At 31.4% G+C, this 24927-nt stretch overlaps 4 protein-coding genes across 5 annotated transcripts; 3 read left to right on the plus strand and 1 right to left on the minus strand.

Moving 5' to 3' along the window:
- Nucleotides 1-320: 320 nt before the first annotated feature.
- On the plus strand, nucleotides 321-797 carry LOC127079183 (uncharacterized). Its single transcript, XM_051019604.1, has one exon. The coding sequence runs from the start codon at nucleotides 321-323 to the stop codon at nucleotides 795-797; it is 477 nt and encodes a 158-aa protein (XP_050875561.1).
- A 129-nt stretch (nucleotides 798-926) lies between these two features.
- LOC127079184 (uncharacterized) lies at nucleotides 927-2174 on the plus strand. Its single transcript, XM_051019605.1, has one exon. The coding sequence runs from the start codon at nucleotides 927-929 to the stop codon at nucleotides 2172-2174; it is 1248 nt and encodes a 415-aa protein (XP_050875562.1).
- An 8693-nt stretch (nucleotides 2175-10867) lies between these two features.
- On the plus strand, nucleotides 10868-12424 carry LOC127088256 (RING-H2 finger protein ATL43). Its single transcript, XM_051029170.1, has one exon. It carries the CDS (start codon nucleotides 10954-10956, stop codon nucleotides 12139-12141), a length of 1188 nt encoding a protein of 395 aa, XP_050885127.1. The 5' UTR covers nucleotides 10868-10953; the 3' UTR covers nucleotides 12142-12424.
- A 1455-nt stretch (nucleotides 12425-13879) lies between these two features.
- Nucleotides 13880-23402, minus strand: LOC127088257 (probable ubiquitin-like-specific protease 2B). 2 transcript variants are annotated; one of them, XM_051029171.1, is made up of 16 exons: nucleotides 23082-23402; nucleotides 21134-21450; nucleotides 20943-21045; nucleotides 20784-20848; nucleotides 20045-20239; nucleotides 19888-19963; nucleotides 19586-19694; nucleotides 19200-19256; nucleotides 18531-18662; nucleotides 17824-18024; nucleotides 17690-17745; nucleotides 17517-17610; nucleotides 16426-16519; nucleotides 15840-15959; nucleotides 15050-15445; nucleotides 13880-14680 (listed from the first exon to the last, which is right to left on the minus strand). In XM_051029171.1, exons 1-16 carry the CDS (start codon nucleotides 23203-23205, stop codon nucleotides 14096-14098), a joined length of 2724 nt encoding a protein of 907 aa, XP_050885128.1. In that variant the 5' UTR covers nucleotides 23206-23402; the 3' UTR covers nucleotides 13880-14095. The 2 variants fall into 2 exon arrangements, with proteins under 2 accessions (XP_050885128.1, XP_050885129.1); XM_051029172.1 differs by having other exon boundaries at nucleotides 20802-20848; nucleotides 23082-23399.
- Between the last annotated feature and the right edge of the window lie 1525 nt (nucleotides 23403-24927).

The following is a 24927-nucleotide window of genomic DNA, read 5'->3' on the forward strand; positions in this document are numbered from 1 at the left end:
ATGAAGATGGCATTGCTATTGTTCTTAATGGCGGTAAACCAGATATTTTTTTAACAATGACATGTAATCCTTCTTGGAGTGAGATAACATCAGAACTTTTGCCTTTTCAAACACCACAAGATCGTCCAGATTTGCTAACAAGAATATTTCGTTCGAAATTTGAGAAATTGAAGGATGGTGTTATTAATAAAGGAGTCTTGGGTAAAGTTAAAAGCTACATGTATGTCACTGAATTTCAAAAGCGAGGACTGCCGCATGTGCATATGTTTTTGGTCTAATAAAGTAACGATAAGTTGCGTGACCCAAAAGATTATGATAGTATGGTAAGAGCAGAAATACCTAAACTAGAATGTGAACCACAGTTGCATGAAGCTGTTGTAAGACATATGATCCACGGACCTTGCAGCATAATCAACCGGAAGTCTCCATGTATGAAAGACGGACATTGTAACAAAAGGTATCCCAAACAATTCTTGGATGAAACACGTCAAGGCACTGACTCATATCTCGAGTATAGGAGAAAGTTTGATGAGTCTGTATCGTTAGGTAAAGATAGGTCTGTCGATAATAGATGGGTGGTTCCTTATAACCCTTGGTTACTGTTAAAGTATGACTGTCACATCAATGTAGAGATTTGCAGTAACATTAAAAGTATCAAGTATCTATACAAATATGTGTACAAGGGTCCTGATCGTGTGGTTATGGAGGTTCATAAAGGATCATACATGGATGAAGTTCAGCAATATGTTGATGCAAGATGGATTTGTGCTCCCGAGGCATTATGGAAAATATTTTGATTCACTCTTTACCGATTATATCCTTCGGTTGAAAGATTTCATATCCACTTGCCGAACCGCCATCAAGTGCACTTTTATGATCATCAGCAAATTATAGATGTGTTAAATAATGAACGCAACTCCAAAACAATGCTCACACAATTCTTTGCATTGAATCTACGATATCCACAAGCAAGAAAGTATCTATATAGAGAGATTCCAGAGCATTATTATTGGAACAAGCGGGATATGGAATGGCATCATAGACGATCAACAAGAAAAGTTATCAGGAGAATCTATACGATATCACCTTTGGAGGGAGATAAGTTTTACTTGCGACTGTTGTTATCTCATGTCACAGATCCAACTAGTTGGGAATATCTTTTTACAAATAATGGCATGACTTTCAGTACATTCAAAAAATCAGCCGAGGATATGGGATTTCTAGATACTGATCATAGTATTCGTGATTGTTTGGTTGAGGCTACGAGTCTCCGAATGCCATATGCTTTACGAAGGTTATTCGTGATGATTTTAATATTTTGTGAACCTACTGATGTTAGAGGCCTTTGGAATGAGTTTTTTACACATATGGTAAAGGATTATCAAACAGCTAACAATGTTGTGGAATCAGACTTAACTAATATGTTGTTAAAGGACTTGAATGAACTCCTAAACCTGCACGGTAAAAAGATTGAAAATTATGATCTCCCATCTTTACACCCTGATACAATAGACAGAGGTGCAGTTCCAAGTATCATACAAGAGGAGTTAGCGATCGATATCCCCAATGAAGATATTGAATCTGTTGCTAAGTTAAATAATGATCAAATGATTGCATTCAACACCATTATGAATGTAATTATTCAAAAACACGGTGGGGTATTTTTTGTTGATGGTCCAGGAGGAACAGGTAAAACATTCTTTTATAGAACATTAATGGCAAGTTTAAGAAGTAGAGGAGAAATTGTCTTAGCAACTGCATCATCTGGTATAGCTGCAACATTGTTACCTGGTGGTAGGACTGCACACTCTCGATTTAAGATACCTATTGATATTCAACTGAGTTCCATTTGTGGTATTCAAAAGCAAAAGGATCTTGCAAATCTCATTAGAGTTGCTTCCGCAATAATTTGGGTCGAAGCACCAATGACAAACAAAAATTATTTGGAAGCCTTAGATCGATCATTACAAGACATTTGTAGCAAGAATGCTCCATTTGGTGGAAAAATTCTGATCATGGGGGAAGATTTTCGTCAAGTTCTTCCTGTTGTAAGAAAAGGTACTAAGGCACAAATGATTTTAGCGTGTATTATTCAGTCTCATTTATGGAATCATACCAAGATTTTGCGTTTGCGTCAAAATATGCGATCATTGCACGATCAAGAGTTTGCATAATTTCTTATTCGCATTGGTGATGGTGTTGAACCTACCAAACCAGATGACATGGTGAGGATACCTTTACATATTGCAATCCCATGGGAAGGTGAACATTCCATACAAGTACTTATCCAACATATTTTTTCTAATTTAGAATTGCATGGTTGGGATGCCCCATATATGGTACAAAGAGCTATTTTGACACCAACAAATGATGATGTCCAGAAATTGAATGATATGATTATTGATCAGTTTCAAGGAGAAGAACATAATTTGTTATCGTTTGACGAGGTTGAAGGAGATAATCATAATTTATACCATCAAGAGTTCTTAAACTCAATTGCACAAGGTAGTTTGCCACCACATATTCTAAAGATAAAAAAGGATGCACCATTGATGTTGTTACGAAATCTAGATCCTAGATATGGATTGTGTAATGGGACCCGGTTATTATGTCGTGGTTTATTTATGAATATGTTGGATGTGGAAATCTTGACAGGAAGCAACGCAGGAAAACATGCTTTTTTGCCTAGAATTAAAATAAAAACATTTGCAAGTGATGGATTGCCTTTTGTCCTTATTAGAAAGCAGTTTCCTGTGCGACTAAGTTTTGCAATTACAATAAATAAATCACAAGGACAAACCATTCCAAATGTTGGAATATATCTTCCACGACATGTTTTTAGTCATGGACAGTTATATGTGGCTTTGTCCAGGGGTGTTTCACAGACTACAACAAGAGTTTTAACCAGGGAAGGAAAATTGAAAGGAGAAGATGGCGACTACACAAAAAATATAGTCTACAAACAAATTCTTTTATCGCACCCGCGGGTATTTATTAAGTACATTGAAAAAATTGCTCACACGTTGATTCTCATTTTGGTTACACGACATACCAAGCTTATATTGTATTATTTATATCATAGATAGATAATAACTAAATATAATTTTCTTTTGCAAATATACAGCCAAACAGAACACGGTGAAATCTTTCCATTATGTAAGGAGTTGAGACGAAAGAATGTTGAAACTTGCTTCGATATGAAAGTAAGTTATATTTAATCATTTATTTTATGCTTTTATGTTAGATATAAATGGGGTGATAGTTAGTCTCACTATTCTTATGCAATAAATTTTAGATAACAGACTTTGAAGATAAATGGAACACGTGGAAGGATGAACAAAGTATTTCATCCATCGGCAAACTCGACAATAAGGTGTATTTATCTTTTCCGTAATACGTATAAAAAAAATTCTTGCACTTTCATCACTCTTTCAGTAACATTTTTATCATCCTCATTGAAACAGGTCAAACGTTTGAAAATTTACTCTATCGATTGGAGCTCCACAATGATCACAGATAAAACACAACTTTGGAAAATGGTGAAAAGAGAAATAATATCTCAAAGGATTGAGAGGTTTTTATTTAATTCATTTAAGAATATATTTACTCTAGATTATTTTTGAATGCATGAATTTAACTGCTATTTGTGGTTTATATAAATAAAACCATATATATTTACTAAATCCATTGTTTTCCTTATTTACCAGAAATCCAGGTAATTCAGAAACAAGTCATAATTGTTGTTCTATCAAATCTAGACTAAAACAAAGTATCTACATTCTTCAGGTATTATTTGTGTCGCAATAAACCATATTATATTCAAACGAGTCAAGTGTTCTGAATGTATTTCTTTTATAATATGACATTTCGTCTGTATTTGTAGTTTTTTAAATCTCAAGAGCGCATTGATAGAGGGATATGCGAAGAATTGATTCGAATCTTTATAAGGTAAGCAAATACTTGATTACACTACTTACTATTAATTTTACTATCTTTTTTTCTAAAAAAAATCTAATTTAAGAGTCTTACATTTTTTCTTTACTACAGAAAACAATTGCAGGGAAAAAGAAAATACTTCGAATAGAGATTTCATGTTCGGCATTCCTCTTAAAGACCATCATTGATTACACAGTATCAATATTACTTTACAGACTTCGATATAATTTTGAATATTTTTATTTACCATTTCAAAATGTAATAATATTATTTTTAATGCGACCTACAATAGAAACCTCATAAAAAGAAAAACAAATATTTATTTTTCTCTGTTGTGCGCATTAAAAAAAGCGGGCAGGCGGGCACGGGAGTGCCTGTTTGTCCGCTTTTTTTACTGCGCTAACGCGTGAAAATATTAATAGCGTCTTTTTTTATATGTTTGATTTTAATATAAATTATTTATATGATGAATTATATTGGTATTTATTCAGATACATATTAAGTTTTGTTTGCAATATGTAATATTCGTGCATTAAATTTTGTTTGAATTGAGAAAACCGCATTTTGACGTGACTTTGTTCAACCAGTTATGAGTGGAATAATTTGGTGATTAGGAATACCATATATTATGAAAAAAGGAAAATACGTTACACCAAAATTAAGTTTTGTCTTTATATAATTTTATAGATAGTTGAAAATCATAAAAAGATTTAGATAAAATAAGACAAAATGTGTTTAATAAATAATTAAAAATAAACATTAACAGAGACATTAAGTGACATTTTTATATTTTTTATTGCGCAAATGTGTAAAAATATTAACAATGTCTTTTTAAAAAAAATATATTTTAATACACATTATTTATATGATCAAACATGTGATATTTATTCAAATATATATTAAATTTTATTTATAATATGTAGTATTATGTCAATGTTTGAAAATTAAAATAGATATGTTATTTTTAAAGTTGTCAATAAAAATGCATTATTCAGCCTATAAAAATATATAGATTAAATCATTAAAAATTGTATCTCTCAATTTACTAAACAAATTAACATAAACATAAACATTAAGAGCCTGTTTGATTCTCTTTCTAAAACAGGTTTTTAGTTTTTAAAAATTTAAATATTAAAAATTTGTTTGGCTATATGATTTTGTAAAATAGTTATCAAAAACTGTGTGCAATTTTGATGTTTTTAAAACTAAAATATTGAAACATCAAAAACTAGTTTTTGTTTTCAATTTTACTTTTTAATTTTAAAAAAACACGGAGAAACATGACACTTTTCATTAATGGTATTAAGGTAATAATTGTCAATTTAAAAATAATAAAAATATATTTTTGTAATTGGTTTAAGTGTGGAGAATAACAAGATTCAATATTCTTTTATTTTATTATCATTATTTATAAAAAGATTTCACTGAATTTGAATAGCATTTTTTATTATTAATATTATAATATTTTTCTTTTCTTTTAATAATATCTTTTCATTTTTATGAGAAAAATAGTTTTTCATAATTGATTAAAAATTAAACAAATTATAATAATGAGAAAAATGTATATTTAGTTTTTAAATATATTTTAAGCAATTAAAATTAGAGTCTCGTGAATTAATTAACTCAAAAAATAATGGAAAAGTAACAAAAATAGACAATTTTAAAATTGTAAGAAAAAAAGCCAAATTTAAATATATAATATGTTAAATTTATTAACATATTTTTTATATGTTATATATTAATTTTAATTGCAGTTTTAATCTTATTTGATCTAATTTACAAAATTGATTCTCTTATTTTAAATTTAAACATATTGTTCCACTTCTCATACATTTACACTTAAAATTAATGATATTTTTTTTATTTTTAAATGACAAGTTTCTTGTTAAACATGACAAATTAGCATATATAAATTTATTGTGAAACATGATGAATAAAAATATAAGTTAAAAAACGAAAATCTCATCGATTTTTTATAAAAATAATATGAGAGGATATCAAAACTATATGAATTTAAAATAGAAGATTAATCTCGTGAATCACATAAAATTAAGGGATCACACTGTAATTTAGCTTAATATTAATACTGGGTTGAACATTGTTAAATCTCTCGTTGTTACGGGCTTCTCATATGTTGTGCAAAATGTAAGTTGAGGCAAATATCAACAACATGGAGCATTGGTTGGATCAACCTCTGGTACATAAATTCCACCAAGTGTCCAAGTCTTGAGGATTGTTTCTCAACTGAGCAGTATTAATGAACCAGGACCAAACTTTTTTTGAGAAAGAACGATCGAAAAATAAATGTTGAGATGTTTTAATGGTCATTCTGCAGAGACTGCAGATGAAGACAATGTTGCAGCCCCTGAGACAAATATTATCGTCAGTAGAAATTTTGTCTAACATCAGCTTCCAAATAAAAGTTGATTTAGAGGGAGGGTATTTTGTCTCCAAATAACTCTATCCCAATGAAGAGGAATGAAGGGAGCTTTGAATTTATAAGCATCTTTTAAGGTTAAAATCTCAGGTTGCAAAAAAGGTTTTGGTTAAGTCTTTGCTCTAAGAAAGACAACAAGTAAAGCAATAATTCTATCAACTATTGACCTAAAATGAGATGATTTAGGCTTACCTTTGAACAGAGGCACCCCAAGATACATGAAAGGTAATGAGCCTCTGAAATAACTCATCCTGCTCAGAATAGTTTGAAATTTGGAGCTGGTGATAAAGCCAGAAAAGATGTATGACTTAGAAGTGTTAACCATTTGATTAGAATTGATCCGTTGTCGCACACAGGTTAAACACGAGTAAATAAATTGTAGAATAAGGAATCGACACTCGAGCCGTATCACAAAGACTCTAAGTTAATTTAACCAAAGAAAAGAAACTAAAAAGGGTTAGATTTTCAGACAATTGAAAATAAAGAAAATGATTACAATTATGATTAATGGATTAATCTACTGATTCGTTAATTTCAGATTTATCATCGGTTATTATATCACAAATTCCCTAAGCGGATTCAATTTCTATTTGATTATAGTATCGATTAACAATCGTGATCAACACTTATATGAATTATATTCTTATTTGCCGCATTAAACATGACGGATGAAGATAAAGGAATAGGGTGTTAGTGAGTAACTTCTTGGGACAATCAAAACAAATTAGAGGACACTTTACCAAAGAATACATCATGAGTGGCAAGATCCTTACTGGATAAAAATATTCTCTCACTCTCAAGTGTTTAGGTTATCTGTTTATACTCAAAGCACATAATGAAAGTTAGCACTACCATAAGCTTGAAATGAGTCTAACATCCACACTTGTAATACATGCACACAAAGATCAAAAGGACTTTATTCGGGTTATAACGTGGCCAAGGTAAGGGTGAGATAAATCCTAAGGGGTACTAGGCTAAGATTTAAAGGGATAAAAGAGAATTGGAATGGACTGTGGAAGTTGAACTAAACAATATTTCATTTACTTTTCATCAACTTCTTTGCAGTCATTTTTTCTTCTCTTTGCTTTTTATTTTTCTCTTTTCCTTTTTTAAGGGATAAGATAAGAACATGAATTTTCTTCATTCTTTCTTCTCTTTTTCTATTTTTTTCTTTTCTGTCAACTTTTGAAATATCATAGTTATGCTAATTCAACCCCACACAACTTCAAACAAGACTCATTCACCCCCTTAAATAAGATGATATCATTGTTTTCACTTTAGGCTTGTAATGAGAATAAACAAAAAATTAGATAAATATACTCAAAGGGACTTCAAACAAGGGGTGATAATTTCATGGTTGATTTTTTGGCTAAATGGATAAAAAAAATGCATTTATCATATTAATGTGCACAAGTATACAAAAATGTTTCTTGATACCTTAAACTCCTTCTTGCCCCCGTTCCCCAGAGTAATATTAATATCTTTTATTTGATAATTAATTAGTAAAAAACTATTAGTATTTCATCTCATGTAAATTAAATTATTTGAATAATAACTTATCAAAAAATATATATTTTATTAAATAAATATAATTTTAATCCATGGATAATATTTAATGTAATTAAATTATTAAATTAAATTAAATTAAAAATTAAAAATAAATAAATTATTATGAATTAAAATATCATTAATGACTATTATGTAACTGCTTTCAATGAGGTTTGATTTTTTTTTTAATTATAAAGTCAAACTTGAATTAACACATCTACTTATTTTATATAAATATTTATTTGAATATGTCATTCATTGGATTATTATAAGAACTATAATATTAATAATAAAAAACATTATTCATTTTTATTTAAATAAATCCACATGATATATTTAAAATATTTTTTTATAATGTACTTATAGTCTTACATTTTTAGTTAAGTAGATTTATTAAAAAGAACATTTACCTTCTTTTAAAATATTTTTTAATTGATTTAAAATAAGTTTAACATTTAAATTACAATGTCAATTTATTAATAATAATATCTACGACACCCTATTTTTTTACATGAAATATTTGTGCCACATGTATATATTGGAAACCAATCAATAACTTAGATAAACATTACTAAAAAAAAAATGTAAACAATAACCTACAATTATATTTATTTAATAATATGAGGCAAATATAATTTTAACTTTTTAATTTTAAAAAATATATAATGAAAACAAGTTTACAAAACAAATATTTTCTCTTTTTTAAAATCATTTTCAAAAATAGAATGACCAAACAAATTTTTTCTTTTTTCTTTTCTAAAATTATTTTCAAAAATTAGATTACCAAACAAGTTTTATTCTTAAAAAGAGTTTATAAAAATTGATTTATAATAGAATTTTCAAAAACTAAAAATCAAAACACAATCAAACAAGCTCTAACTCTCTCTCTCACTCTCTCTCCTCTTCCCCCTCTCTCTATCTCCTTTTCCCTCTTCCTCTCTCTCCTTCCCTATCTTTTTCTATCCCTCTCTATCCCTCTCTCCCTCCCTCCTTCCATCTCATATATGAGTGGTGTAGTTGAGAGTAACCTAAATTTTAAAAAATAATAAATAAATAAAATTAATATTTAAAATAAATGAATTCATAAATATTCAAAATTAATTTATACATAAAAAAACAAAAAAAATTGAAAAGAAACAAAAACTATAACATATTAATCCAAGAATTTTTTTTAAACAGAAAGAAATAAAAGAGAGATAATAAATAGTGACAAATTCTTTGATACTCATGATAAGTAATTGAGTATCGGTAATGGAAATGTGTCCAAGTAATATTCTTTTTAACATATGTGAAAAACATCATAAAAGATATACACACGTAAGTGCAATAAAAAAAGCGGACAAACGGGCAACGGGAGTAAAAACAAAAACTCGATGTAGCGCAATAAGGAGACTTGAAAATGGCAACGGGCTCAAATTAGATTTTCTTGATCCCACATTGATTAGTTGAGATATATTTTGAATGTATTCTTTGATGTTATGACATTTCTTCATGTATTCGTAGTTTTTTAAATTTCAAGAGAGCATTAACAAAAGGATGTATGAAGAATTGATTTGAATCTTTATAAGGTAAAAAAAGCTATATTACACTACTTATTATTAATTTTACTATCTATTTCTCTAAAAAATTCTAATTTGAGAGTCTTACATTTTTTGTTTACTATGGAAAATAATTGCAATGAAAAAGAAAATACTTCGAATAAAGATTTCATATTCGGCATTCCTTTTATAGAACGTCATTGATTACACAATATCAATAGTATTTTGCATGCTTCAATATATCTTTGAATATCTTTGTTTATCATTTTCAAACTGTAATAATATTATTTATAATATGACGTACAATAGAAATCTCATAAAAAAAATAGATATTTATTTTTCTCTCCTGTGCGCATTAAAAAAAGTGGACAGACGGACACGGGAGTCCCTGTCTGAACGCTAGTATCTATAAAACAAACAAACATATTTATTAATTACACTATAAAATATTTTTAGTATTCACAAAATATGTTGTAAGAATTTGTATATACAGAAATAAAGAAAATAACATATTTATACTTTTTTTGTTTGTATTTGACAATTTAAAACATATTAAGAAAAATAAATAGGAGAATAATGTTTTAACAAATTTACCTTTTCTAACTATTAACGTAATCTTATTACAATAAATATAAAATAAGAATAATAATTTGGAGCAGTATACATAGACTGTATTAATTATACATAATTAGGAAAAAATAATTGAAGATAAATGAAAAAATAAAATCGCATTTTTTATTAAAGAATGATATCTTTTTCAATAGGACAAATTTTAATAGTGGCAATCATTATTTATTTTATTTTTCTATTTTATATGGCCGTGTACGCTGTACAGATTTCTATCATTGAATTTTTTTTTAAAAATGAAAAGAAAAAAAAATGGTTCTGTATGTATGCTTATTTATTTGTGAGTGTTTTTCCTTACCATAGAATCTGTCCTAAAATAGCCATAGATTCTGAGCGCTCACTCATTATCCACTCCTTTCACTTCAGTGCACTGCACTCCCCCCAAGATTGAAAATTGTTGTCATTTCTAAAATATTTACTTCTCCGCACTGAATAATTCAATTAACAATTTTAAAAAATAATAAATAAACAGAGAATAATATTTTTATTAAAATAATATTTATTAAAAAATAATATTAGAAAATATATAATAAAACTAAAATTAATTATTTATTTTAAAATACTTTTTTATTTGAAATGAGTCTCATTATAGAAGGGATTACAATACTAAAAATATAAATAAAATATTTAATATTATTTATATATTTTTATTTACTAATGTAATCTCATTTGATTATTTTATGGATAATCAGGTAAACTTGTGGAAAAAAATTGTCAACAAATTTAATGATATAGTCATGTTTTTAAATTCACCTATATCCCGATTGACGTAATTTAAAAAGAGTTATTAATACACAGTACTATACTGTACCCCATTCACATGCTTCCAACTTCAATTTCAATCGACCACTCTCTCTGTCTCTCTAAATGGTGACAAACAACCACCGCCACCACATGGCTCCTTCACCTTCATTCTTCAAAACTCTCACTCTATTATTACTACTATCGCAACACTTTTTAACCCTTGTTATTGCTTTTACGCAGAACAACACAGAAACCAGTCCACCTCCGTCTCCCGTTCCCGATGAAGCCACCACCAATTCTCAACCTCAACGAATAAAACCAAGCGTCGCTATTCTCGTCTGCGTTTTCACCGTGCTCTTTTCTCTCACCTCGGTCCTCCTTCTCTACGTGAAACACGTTAATTACATCGCCAACACCGGCGAGATAGTTAATATCGAAAACGGCGGAGCCTCGTATTTTAACGGCGGAAGAAAAAACTCCGGGATAGACCGTTCGGTAGTTGAATCGTTGCCGATTTTCAGATTCGGATCACTTACAGGTCAAAAGGACGGTCTAGATTGTGCGGTTTGTCTATGTAAATTCGAATCCTCGCAAGTTTTACGGTTATTGCCGAAATGCAAACACGCTTTTCATGTGGAGTGTGTTGATACATGGCTGGATGCACATTCAACTTGTCCTCTTTGCCGTTCTAGAGTCGATCCTGAAGATGTTCTTCTCGTAGTGGAAGATTCTTCTTCATCATCAACAACAACACTGCGGGAGATTCACAATCAGAATCAGAAAGAAGAAGAAAATGATCATGCTATGGAAATTGAAATTGAAAGAGGAAGAATGTGGAGAAACGAGATTGTAGAGAATTATCGAAAGAGACATTCGTCGGTAGGGGAAAAGGAATGGGAAGGAGAACGAGAAAGGAAGAAAACGGCGTCGTTTAGATGGTCTCTGGATAGTTCTAGAAAGAAGAGCGAGAGTAGCATTGGGCTTGGGCTGGGTTGTTTTGCTGGGCCGAGAAAAGACGGGATGTTGTTAACGAAAGAAGAGAGTAGCGTGGAAAGGAGAAAAAGGTTGGAGCACCGGATAATTGTGTCACCGAAGGTGAGAAGTGGGCTCCACCAGAATCAACGGTGGAGTGATGTGCAACCGTGTGATATGCTGTATCTAACATCAGAGATGATGATAATGAGTGGAGTAAAGAATGTGAATAGGAGGAATAATGAAAGTAGTTGGAATGGCAGGGGAGTAATTAATTCGAGAAGTGTGTCTGAAATCACGGGACTCAGCAGGTTCCAAAGCAACAACACACAGCAATAATTATTAGTATTTCTAATAAATATTGAAATTCATTAGTAATGGCAGTGTTATGATTTTGTTATTTATAGTCGGTTTCTGATTTACTAAGAGGGAGAACCTAAACCTACTAGTATGTGTTCTGACTCAACAATGTACTATTCCAGGCCACTCCCTGAACTCGACCTGCCACCTTGTTGGTGCATTTGTATCTTACCGTAGAGTAGCATAGCATTGCCATTTCTTATTGAGAACCTAACACAGCAGAATATAAAAGTACCGGTACTTTTTAATATAATTTTTTTTATATTTTTGTGTATCATTTTGAAAATGGCGACGTTTGTTGGATTTATTTGGGTGGAATAGAAGCAGGGATATGGAAGGGATGGTTGGGTGTGGGGTAAGCTAGAGAGACATAACTGCGGATACCGAAGCGTAGAGTGGGGTAGGGGATTTGTGGTGCGTGGAAAAGCACGTGATGTTAAATGGAGATCCCTTTGTCCTGTCTTTCGCAGTAATCAATTATTTTTTACCTTTCTCTATTTCTATCCCTCCATGCATCACATTCATCTTCAACACAGCATAGGTACAAACTGTACGTTAGTAAAGGCTAAAGTTAAGAGTTACAATTCGTGTTCTATTGTAGAGCTCGAGGGAATATGTGTATGTATGGCATCATCCTTGGATTTGAAGTTGAAAGAAAATGACCCAACAATTACAAGCTTTTGCATTTTATATTTTAGTTCAACATAACTAGTGTCTTTCATTCTTTAGTTACTACTACTTGAGATACAATCCGAAAACTATGAGGAATAAAAATAGAATATCCATCCAACTTTTGAGAAATTAAAATTACAATCAATCTGTTACACTATTTTATTCTCATTTAAAAACAGCAAGTTTACCAATTTATTCTTTAATGTGTCTAACATTTTTATTTTATTTTTTATTTTCTAGAAAAGAGTCGGTTTTTATATAATGTAAACAGTGAAGGTTTACGTCAACATTATATTATAATAAACTAAATATAATTTGTGCATATAAATGAAATTGTAAGTAAAAATTAAATGTCATAAATTTTTAACATGATAAACATGAGGATATAAAACTTTATTAAAAAAAAGTGAGGTTTAATTTTGTCTACAAGTACATTGTCACATGTGCCACACTGATATCTTTCACGGTATTATGTAGTTCTTTACTCCCTCTGTTCCTTTTTAAGTGTCACTTTTTTACTTTTTACACATACCAAGGAAGCTAATTATTATTGTTACTTTTCAAATAATAATTCCTCTTTTACCTATAATACCCTTAATTATTTATTACATTCACTTTACTTTTTCTCTCTCTGCAATCATTATATAGGGGTAATTTTGACAAAATAGCAATTAATACTATCTTGAACTTTGCAAGTGACAATTAAAAAGAAACAAAAATTTTACAAAAAAGTGACACTTATAAAGGAACGGAGGGAGTATTATTTCATTGATATATTATGATTTGCTTTGATGTTTTTATTATTGGACCTATAGAGTGTGCACTATCATCTTAAGCTTTGTTTGAGAGATTGGAATAAAAGAGAGGAAGAGCTTCCAAGATAAAGATAAAAGAACAGAGGAAAGGACGAACTTGTACCCTAAATATAACAAGTAACATTCGGATCCACCCCTAAAAAGTTTCACTTTCACAAGCAAAACCAGAAGCCACCATTATAATAACATATAACATGGATCTCAGGATGCAAGAAATGGAGAAAGGAGAATGAATTTGAACGGTTTTTATCCATTAAAAAATTACTACTACTGAATACCAGATAGTAGTAGTATCTAAAGTCGCAAATATTTTCCCAACCTAACAAGTACCAACGGTATGCACATATTACAAGAGTAAACAAATGAACAATTTTAAAACTAAGTTTTAAGAGCCATATTCATACATATATCTACAAATTATATTTTTGGATAATGCCCTCACTTCTTCATTGCGGAGGCATAACCCGCCTCCTCTTTGCAGCTTGTTCCTCACAAATATCAGCTCCCATATCATCAATCATCTGACCAGCATCACATGCGGCCTCCTCATCTACTGCTTCAGAAACTTGATGCAACCCTATTGTGGGAGCTTCCTGACAGGGAGAGTGAATATCTCCATTCTTGTAACCATCACAATTCATGGAGTCTTTAGAAATTCCCATGACCGAGGGTATTGATAAATTGTTGCTAGCAGAACCACAGATATCTATAAAATGCTCGGTATTTTCTATGGGTGAACAAATTTTTTCACCTTGTTCTGCCTCATTAGATGTTATGGGTTCATTCCCATAGTCTGGACAGTTTTCAGTGACCCCTATGGCTTCTGTATCTTCGGAACTGCTGGGAGATGACACATCCTCTTGCAGAGAGATTTCTAGTATGTGATTAGTCCCATTTCCACAATCCCTAGGAAGGTAAGGCAAAGAACATGCTTGAGGTGTAACTTCAGCTACTTGCTGGAAGCTGGTATCTGTGGCTAAGTTGGTATCTGTTGCTAAGTACATAAATTGTTCCCCAAGATCGGAGTTTTCCTATCAAATAGAACAAAAAGGTGAGGGTATTAGCTTCAAAATGAGTAAAAAGAGGGATACGGCCTAAAATAATTCTCTCTATTCAGAATGTGATTGTAGAAATCTGTGCATCACTGAATAACTATGTGAAATAATATGTGGCCTAGGAGAGGATAAGCCCCAAGCTAAATGTAATTGGATAAAATGCAATTAAAATTTACTCTAGGAGCCTTGTTTGGCACACAAGGACTCAAATCTCAGCAAGTGAAATGAGGGATCTGGTCATTCCAGTAAAACATGCTGAAAAAGGAACATTCTACAGGCCCAAGGCACAAATTCAAATGATATCCAAAAAACAAAATGCATGTGCAGACAGATAAAAGTGCATACCTCCATCGAAAATATCGAATTATTGAAACGATAATCAGACGATCGCTGGTCAAAAGAATGACACTGTGCCGATGTTGCGGCTGAAGCACCTGGCTCAAAGAGATCCTTAAGAACCATGCCCGAGTTGTTTAAAGATTGAGGATCCAAAGACGATGATCCAGACAATAGAGTCATTTCTATTCCCTGTCCATCAAAGGAAGTTTTTGACTCCCTATTGACTTCAGGATGCTCAACGCAGATTCTGTTTTCATTATTTTCTATGTACTGGGGGTCATCACTACAGTCCGAGGACGAGATTTCACGTGAACCATGGTTTTCCACAAGTTCGGAAATCAACTTCTGGATCAGTGTTCGCTTGAGATATGCCTCAGCAGGCAGAAACCAATCCGCGTTGAGCTGGAAAATACTAGCTATGTCAGGCCAAATCCATATAAGAAACCGTACAAATCAATAATAAATTTGTCAGTGTTACCCTTAGAATGTTAAAACGTGTTGATATAAAACAACTAGGCAAGGAACTACAAAAATTGGGAGATGTAATATTCGATAGGCATGATCATAGCTCAGATAAAGATAGATCAAATATAGTAAATTGAAACAAAAGAATTATGGATAAAACTTTAAGGAAATGGTGATAATACATCAAGTGGTTAATTAAGTCGAATCGATGGCTAATCATTACCCAATCTTTGAATATTGATAATCAGGCAATGTTTTTTCCAATGACCTTTTATGGCTCTCCCTAAAAAAGATTGACATAAACCAAAACTAAGTTAAGAAAATCACTTACAAAATTGGAAAACTTGGTTAGTTTGAATGGATTGAAAGTAAGAGGAGCTTCGGCAAGGAAGAGCTCTAGGTAGTGCAGCAGAAAGAGGCCACAATCATATGAGTTATCCTGCTGTGGCAACTGTCATAAAACAATAGTGAAACCAAGCATAAGAACAGATAACAAAAAGGTGGTCAATGTTCTCGGCAACCCACAATAAGCACGGTATATTCCTGCCTGTTTTTCGACAGCATATGAAGGGGAAAATCAAAATTATCAAGTGTACCTACAAAATTGGTTTGCACAAAATCTCCTAGCATATTATGGATTGAACCAAGTACCTATATATTTTATAAGGACAGTACAAACTCATTTCAACAGTGAATACAAATATTTTTATATTCATCAATATCGTTATCTAAAAGTTTTTTTTTATGTGGAGACACCGCTTTCTTTAGTAGTTCCCTGAACTGTGTAGAATCTACTTATGTGCAATATAACTAAAACTTGTTTCGTTCAACACAAGTATAACTAATATGAATTGAAAAAAGAATAAGTATCCTTGTGCTTCTCATTTGAGAGTCATCAATATATCAGCAGACAGTACCGCAAGGGGGAGAAAACGCAAATTTGAAAATAATGCTGAAAGGTCTTCTTCCGGTGCATCTTTATGTCTCTCTTTCCATTCTTCCCACAAGTAACTGTCAATATCAGATGAGAAGGCATTAATGAATAGCACTTCGACTTCAACTTGTAAAATGAGAATACAAAAAAATACAAGGAATATGCTAGAAGTAGCTATAGAAAAAAAATGTATAATATATAGACATTAATTTGGGACATAGAGCAAGGTAACAAAAGACAGAGACAGACTAGAAATAAAAATGTATAATATATAGACATTAATTTGGGACATAGAGCAAGGTAACAAAAGACAGAGACAGACAGATACTAATGAAATAGAACATGATAATGCAGAATGTGTGAGTTGGGTCTAACTCATCCACGCAAAACCGACTTTTAAGGTGAGGATTATCCCAACTTATAAACACAACACAGGTCATATCTCTAAGCAATGTGGGACTAAATCCACCCCTTCAAACCCAACACAATGAAAGGTGTTAAAGACTGCAATGAAGGCAAGTCAAATGCCGCAATTTTAGGCGACTAGGGGCGGACTGCAATGAAGGCGGAAATTCCAACACGCCCCCTCACGCTCGGGCCTCAATGAGGCAAGCGCGGACAATGCGAGAAGCCCAACAAGTGATCTAGGATAGGCTTTGATACCATCTTAGAATGTGTGGATTTGGTCATTACTCATTCCCACAAAGGGATGAGCATAGAGAATGTAAGCTAATTGATTCAGATCAGCATTACATACAGTAACAGAATCTTATAACAGAAAACTGATTCTGTTATGAACTACTCCATCCGTTCCTTTTTAGTTATCATTTTAGGGTTATTTACACATACCAAGGAAACTAATAACCCTTTGTTACTTTTGATTGAATTAATTGTTTTTGCATATATTACCTTTAACTATTTATTATCTCATTCCACTTCTTTCTCTCTTTGCAATAAATTATGGGTATTATTGATAAAACAATAATTAATTTTGCATTAAACTTAGAAAACAATAATTAAACATGAACAAAATTTTACTAGAAAAGTGATAAGTAAAAAGAAACGGAGGGATACCTCTGCAGCAGGTTTTTCAGACCGCTATGATTTCCTTTTATAGAATCCATATGTAATATACAGGGTACTCTAAGCGAGTTAGCCAACTCTTTATCTGAAATATACATATGTCTCAAAACATCAATATTTGAAAGAACGTTCCACATATGAAATATCACAAATCGAGACCTCACCATTGAAATTAACCACTTCACCAGGATGACATATGACAATTAAGCTCCAATGAAGACTGCCATAATTTAACACTAATCAGAACTTGAACACAAATAGAGACAATAAGAAAAGCCAAACTATGATGGAATCATACTTGAAATTCACAGGAATGAAGATGTAATCCTTTTCAAATAAATTTATTTTTCTTGTCCATTTACGAACACGTAGAAATGCTGCTTTTCCATCCGAAGCACTAGATGGATTTTTGTCCAAATCAACCAGCTTTCGAAAGAAAAAACTATTAAAAAAATGAAATCTAGGTTTCTCCTCCTCTTGTATCTGATTCTTCAGATACCTGCCAAATTAGAGATTTTCAGAACTGTTAAAAACCATCTTCAAGAATCAGAGTGTGGATCAAGAGTGTCCTACAATACAACTTTCTTTTCTTAATACTTTCCACTTTTAACCTAATCCTGCAATCTTCAATCCTTTTAGGTTTTACTATTCTTTCAACATACACATGACATATCTTCCTGTTCTTCTGCCCATAAGTACTTATATACATGATTACATATTTTCAACTAAAAAAATGCATGTCACATATTCTCAGAAATTTGGGTTGGGCCTAACTCATCTCTACAAACCCATCACAATGAAGGTGTTGGAGGCCGCACGGAAGGCAAGCCAAATACCGCAATTAAGGCGACTAGGGGCAGACCGCAATTAAGGCGGAAATTCCAACACATATAATATGTAAAAACACGTCTATTTTTAAAAGGAAAAAGATAAAGGAAGCTCCATGGTGGACATAGTTACAATTTAAAAGAACGTTGGCGCACACACACATACACACAAACTTACTGGATGTAGAAGTCAATTATTGTGTCATTAATGAATGTGTCAGGTTGTAATAGATCAAAGTCTCTCTTGCTTAGAGAAACAGCATCTGGATCCCCTTCAGGATATATGACTTCATCAAAAGGCTCCTCAAAACTGTTTCAGATCATCAATTCTCAGAGTTAGCAACCATAAGGTATTTGGAGCACCCCCAAACCACACAGAATAAGATGACAAGTGCATGTGAAGTAGAAAGGAATAAGTTGTAAAGAAAATCAATAAGACAACATGCTCGTTTATATGCAACTTAACAGAAACATTAAAAAGGACCGAGGATTAGAGAAATTATGGATTTTGTCATAAATATAACAGAAATCGTGTAAGTCTCTACCTAAAGACATGGGAATCATGAAATAGAATATACAAACCGAACCAAGGACTCCAAGAAACAAATCAACAAAGGATTTCTGCAACATCCTAGGCCAAATATCTCAGAAACGCACATTAAAACATTGAATAGGCCAAGGAACATGAAAAGAAGAAAGACATTGTATACAGCATATACAATGTAAAAAGCAAAGGGAATAGGTTACCAAAAAGCACTAAAGAAGACAACATTTTTAAAACAAGACAATGACATTAATACTTCTAAGTAAACTCGCCTAAAAAGGGAAATTAACAATTCTTACTCACTTAGGAAAGTAGCATCTTGATCCACCCGATTTAGTTTCATTATCTTCTACATCCATACTACAAGAGAAAAGTTTAATTGCAAATATATCATGTTGGATAAATTGTACAAAAAGCATTTTGAGCACAAAACATATCCACTTCAAATCAGTTTTAGCCCAAAAATAAAATTTACTATGAGAAATGGAAACAAGTATTATGACCATATGCAAAACACAAATACTATGATCAACTGGGTCTTATCAAGACTAGTGCTTTGCAAACTACCCAACAACTATAGTTGATGGATACCAAAAGCCAGCAGTTGCATACCTGAAATCTCTGCAACATATTTGATGATTCACTTACCAAGGGAAAAAGTAATAAACATACACAATTTTATGACTTACTTAAGCATGACGTTCCAAATAGCTAAGTATTTTACATTAAGAGTTGTGATCTTTTTATGTATCAGGGACCAATTGGAATCAACAACTGCAATCTCCAACTCCTCAATGCCTAAAATAAATATATGCATATAATACATTTATAATCAGTAAAAGAGAAGCTATCTGCAAATACTAAAATCAAAATGCTAGAAATTACCCCCAAGAAGTGTACAGTTGAAATTTAAATAACAATGTCAAGCATGCCAAGGTGTAATGAAGAAGCAAACCATCCCACATTGATCAACTAAATTAGCTACACTCACCTGAAGTGTCGCTTAAATGATCTAACTGATTTGCATTCCTTGATATTACATTAATCTTTATGATGACCGTTCCACTCTGAAGAAAGTACACATCAAGAATATAGAACTCATACAAAAACAAAACAAATAATGCTAGCAACAAAACTATAAGACTCACACTTTGAAACAACTGACACTTAATATCAATAAGATCATCAAGTCCCCATTCGAGATCAAAGGCCCCTTGCTTCATACTTGCAGTTGAAACATTGATCTTGATGCAGCAATGTGAAAAAGTTAACATTGGCCCCATATAATAATTATCCTGGTAAACTATATAATCAGGACGGAGAACAACTTCGGACGTGTCATCCTGAAGATTGCATGAAAGGAAATAATAGTTAATACAAAAACAAAATGAATCAATGCAATATACTACAAAAAAATGGTGAATGGAACGTGATAGAAAGCATTTTATATAAAAAATATGAATTTTGAAGCTTCAATGAGTTTTACATTGACGTATATTCTAAGATCAGTTAGTAAAAAAATGGCCGGGGGACTCTCCACGCCCCTTATTATAAAACACATTCATACATTTACCTAATTCACATATATTAAGAAAAGTGGTTAATATGGCTGATAGTAGTAAATTTGTCAATAACGTGTATTAATTTTTCAAAATTTCCCTTATACTATCTTACTTTTTGTACTCTTTTAACCAATCCTCACAAGAGAGAGAGGTTAATATTTCCTGTGTAAAATAAATGGGGGCATTTTTGCAAAGAAATATTTAATGCGATGAACAGCTTGAAAGGAAACTTAAAAAAAAAAAAAAGGAGTACTAAACAAGTCTCAAAAAAAGAGTCTAATAAGCATGGGAGCATGGAGTAGTAGACAAAAGAGGCGTAAATTACTCTAACATTAAAAGGTACCATGTCAGAAGTGTGTGCACCATCCAATCCACAACCATTCAGTGAAACTGAAATTATGAAAACTAAGTTGTTAGTAAGCTGCAAAATAATATTTCAAATCAAATGCCGTAGATTTGACGAGTAGCAGGGATCTAGCATTACGATGAAATACTCCATTCTCCACAATATCAGAAGCAGCACTTGTTGGAGCACTCTCATGGTTCATGCAATCATCAGCATCAGAACTAACATCAACAGATTCTTTCTGCAAAAAAAAAAAAAAATTAACATATAAGTCTCACAATAGAATTGTTTCCTTAAGATGTAATCTTTGCAAATAAAAGTTACACTACACTGGATGGAGATCCTGAAGGACCAATCTGACTCGTCCCAGGTGTAGATGCACCACCACTTGTATCCCTATTCTTTTGTCCGTCATAGTAATCAACGTTTATTTTAAAATGACAGTGATTTTCCTGACTAATGGAATTTGTTTGTTTGTCAGTGCCTAACTCGGAATTCTTCACTTTGCTATCAAATGTATCTTCCATTGTTTTGAAAGAGGGTTTTGAACAACCTGTTTCCATCTCTGAAATACCCCCAACTACATCAACGCCAACACAAGGATTACTGGGGACATTCTTGACACCAACCTCTTTGATCTGGCCATCTGGAAATATATTACGTGAGCTATGTACATTCAATTCAATAAAAAAACTAGCTTAGAGATGGATGGAAACAAAACAAGAACATTTATGTTAAGGAAACCACTTAGAATTGAAAAAGTTGTATAATATTTGAAAGAACAAAGGGAAATGAGATACATGTAACGACACAGTGGCAGATCTTTCTTGTGAGAGCGAGGTCATTGCCACCCCCAAAATCGTCTTTTTTCTTAATAGGTATATTCACATAGTTACACATTTTAGTTATATAAGTAATATGTTAAGTTTTTCCCATGTTATTTCACTTGTGTCCCAGCGGTAAAACGCTGTTCCGACTCCAAAAGGCTCATGAATCGACTCCTATATACGCTCCTTTTTTCAATAGTTTTTAGCGAAAAAAAATTTCTACAAGGATTTGAACCTAGTAGTGAGCTTTGAAAAAAATGCCGACGTAGCCACCAAGCCAACGAATCAAATATGAAAACTTGGTGAACTAACAATAAAAGCAAAACTACTTCAACTTGAAAGCTCCGCCACTAACGACAATTATTTCAACTTGAAATCAAAACTACTAAACTAAGGATTATCTGACAAAACCAGACCACACTTTCAACAATAAAAGCATGGCTCCCAACCTTTTAATACATTTTCTTGTTTCACTTCACTATCACCTGAAGATGGTGAGTTGCCAAAAGAGTGTCGTTTTTACGTGATCAATGCACTGCATTAAGCCATATTGATGCCATTTCCGCCAAAAGTATGCCCAAAATGGTAATAGTAATAACAGACGTATTAATATCATACACGTGTCAGATATGGTAATGTCACGTGTGTGTGTGTGTGTGTGATATAGTTACATAATGGATTTTGACATACATGTGTAACATAATATGAACATGGTGAAAACAGTTATTTAGGATATGATGAGATCTTCCATTCTGTAGAACAGTGATCGGTCAATCTTAAATATTGATGGTGTTTCATAACGCAATTAAGACACCAGATCTTCATCCAGATCGTATGCATATGCATGGGTATTAGTCTTTTGTTATCTTTAATTCTTTTCCATTTCACACTAAACATCCTTCACTATTCATCTACTTAATAATCTAAACTCTTAAGTTGTGTTCTAAATTCACAGCCCCTCAACAAATTCAACAGCCATGCCGTGGACTATACAATAACACTGCCTGTGTTAATGTTTACAGTTTACTTAATAAAGATAACCAACCATCATTACGATATTTTAATAGATCCTCTCCTTGTATAATTTCATGACCTACTCAAGTCAACATTCTGTATTCAATTAATATTCATAACTTCATTTATATTGAGAGTGAAATAGGCACAACTATCACGCGACAAAATCATGTAAAATCTCAACATGAGAAAAAGAGTAAACAGTATCCAGGTTTCAATCATTCAATTTTGCATGTATTAAGCCTTAAACTCACACTACACTTGAAAATTGAAATTACTAATACCTAAACCTAACACAATGGCTACACCTATAATTCACACACGGAAAATTGATCAAAATCACAAAATTTAACAAAAGGAGTACTAAATACGAATGATTCCAGCTAAGATTCTAGCTTATAAGGTATAATTGCGAATTTCTGTGAAATCGTCTTACCGTGAGCGAGAGAATCGTGGATAGGGATTTTGCTGAATTTGTTGAAGATGAGTTTATCGGAGTTAATCGCATCGTCTTCATTGAAATCGAAGACTTGTAGATCTCTTCGCGGAGACCCGTTCATCGTCCCCAATAAACAAGGGTTTTTGAAATTCCGTACTCGGACTCGGTGAGACCTTGTTTGTTAGAGCGCGAAATCGATGCTAGCTGTAAGAGACGAAACTTGGATTTGGTGGTGCGTTGAAGAATGCGCAGTGCCCTAAATACTAGTCGCTCTCACCAATTAGAACAAGCCACGTGCGCTACACCACAGTTGAAAACCTCTTCCATTTTTAAGTATAAGTTGTCAACTTTTAACTATGATTTATATTCTATGCTTCATCTCATAAAAGTGTCGTAAATGACTCCCAAAATAATTGTGCTTTTAGAAAAATTATTACTCCGAAACATATTTGTCATTTGGCCTTATCAAAAACATATTTGTCATTTGGCCTCATCAAAGCAATTTTTTTTATTATATTTTTTAATTAATATTTTTAATTTATTATTTTCTCACTTTGTATTAATATTAATTTAAATCTATTAATAATAAGAGATTAATTGTTATATACTATCAGGATAAAAAAATTTACACTATCAATACATCACAATCATCCGTTTGTATTACTTTTTAAATGATTACAATAAAAATCAAACGTTTTAAATAAATCAATGGTTATGATTAACTTACCGTATAAAAAATCTTTACACTGTCGGTATATATCAATTAAATTCTAATAATTAATAAAAATAATTTTATAAATTTATTATTCTTCTTTTTTATTTATTATATTTTTTATTCTATATAAAAATGTTAAATATAATACGGAAGGTATTATTTATTAAAATAACTTTAGCAATGCTAATTAATAGAATAGTTGTGCAAACTAAAAAGTTAATAAATATGGATAAACTAATGAAAAAATAAAAATAAATCACCACATATATATATTTTACGATGAATAATTTTAATAAATAAAATTATTAATATTTAGATGATTTTTATTTAATATTTATATTTTTTTCCAACTTTCGTGTAGTTTTATTTTTTTAATTGTCATTTGATAATGATTTAGGATTTTTTTTTCTCAATTTTAAAATTTTTACTTAATATCTTGGATTGTGTCTTTTATTTTACTTTTATGTTAGTTTTTTTCTCAATAATCTGAGATATACCGGATTAATGTTTATACTTAAGAAATGAAAAGGAAAAATAACGGTGTTGGAACTCCAAGATTTAAAAAAAAAAAAAAAAAAACACATCAAGATAACCATATTTTTAAATTAATCGTCAATATAACAACTTTTCAAAAAAAAAGTTACACATCCAAAACAATCACCATACAAAATGGTTCATACATTGTTTTTTGCACTATGGCGTCATACATAGTGACTACTCCATTCACCACAAACAAATGTTTTAACTTATATATTATCTCGGCCTTTTTATTGTGTCTTAACTTATATAACTGTTAATATAACAACTTTTCAAAATAAAAATATTATTTTTGTTTCATATTTTTCATGAATTTTTTTATTAAAATATATTTATGCATTTATTATTACACCTATATTTATATTTTAAATCAGGTCAAATGTATTTTAAAAAGGATACGACAATGAAGATGATGACAAAGATCTAACTACTGAAAACGGAATATAACATAAAAAAAAATGAGGTTATCACTACTCAAACAATATTAGTTTTATTTACTTTGTGAAAATTTGCTAACCTTATATGATACATACATTGATGCCTAATCATTATCATATTAATTTAAATTGATTTATATGATACATTGATGTT

Source organism: Lathyrus oleraceus, chromosome 5 (assembly GCF_024323335.1).
Source record: "Lathyrus oleraceus cultivar Zhongwan6 chromosome 5, CAAS_Psat_ZW6_1.0, whole genome shotgun sequence".
Classification (NCBI taxonomy): domain Eukaryota; kingdom Viridiplantae; phylum Streptophyta; class Magnoliopsida; order Fabales; family Fabaceae; genus Lathyrus; species Lathyrus oleraceus.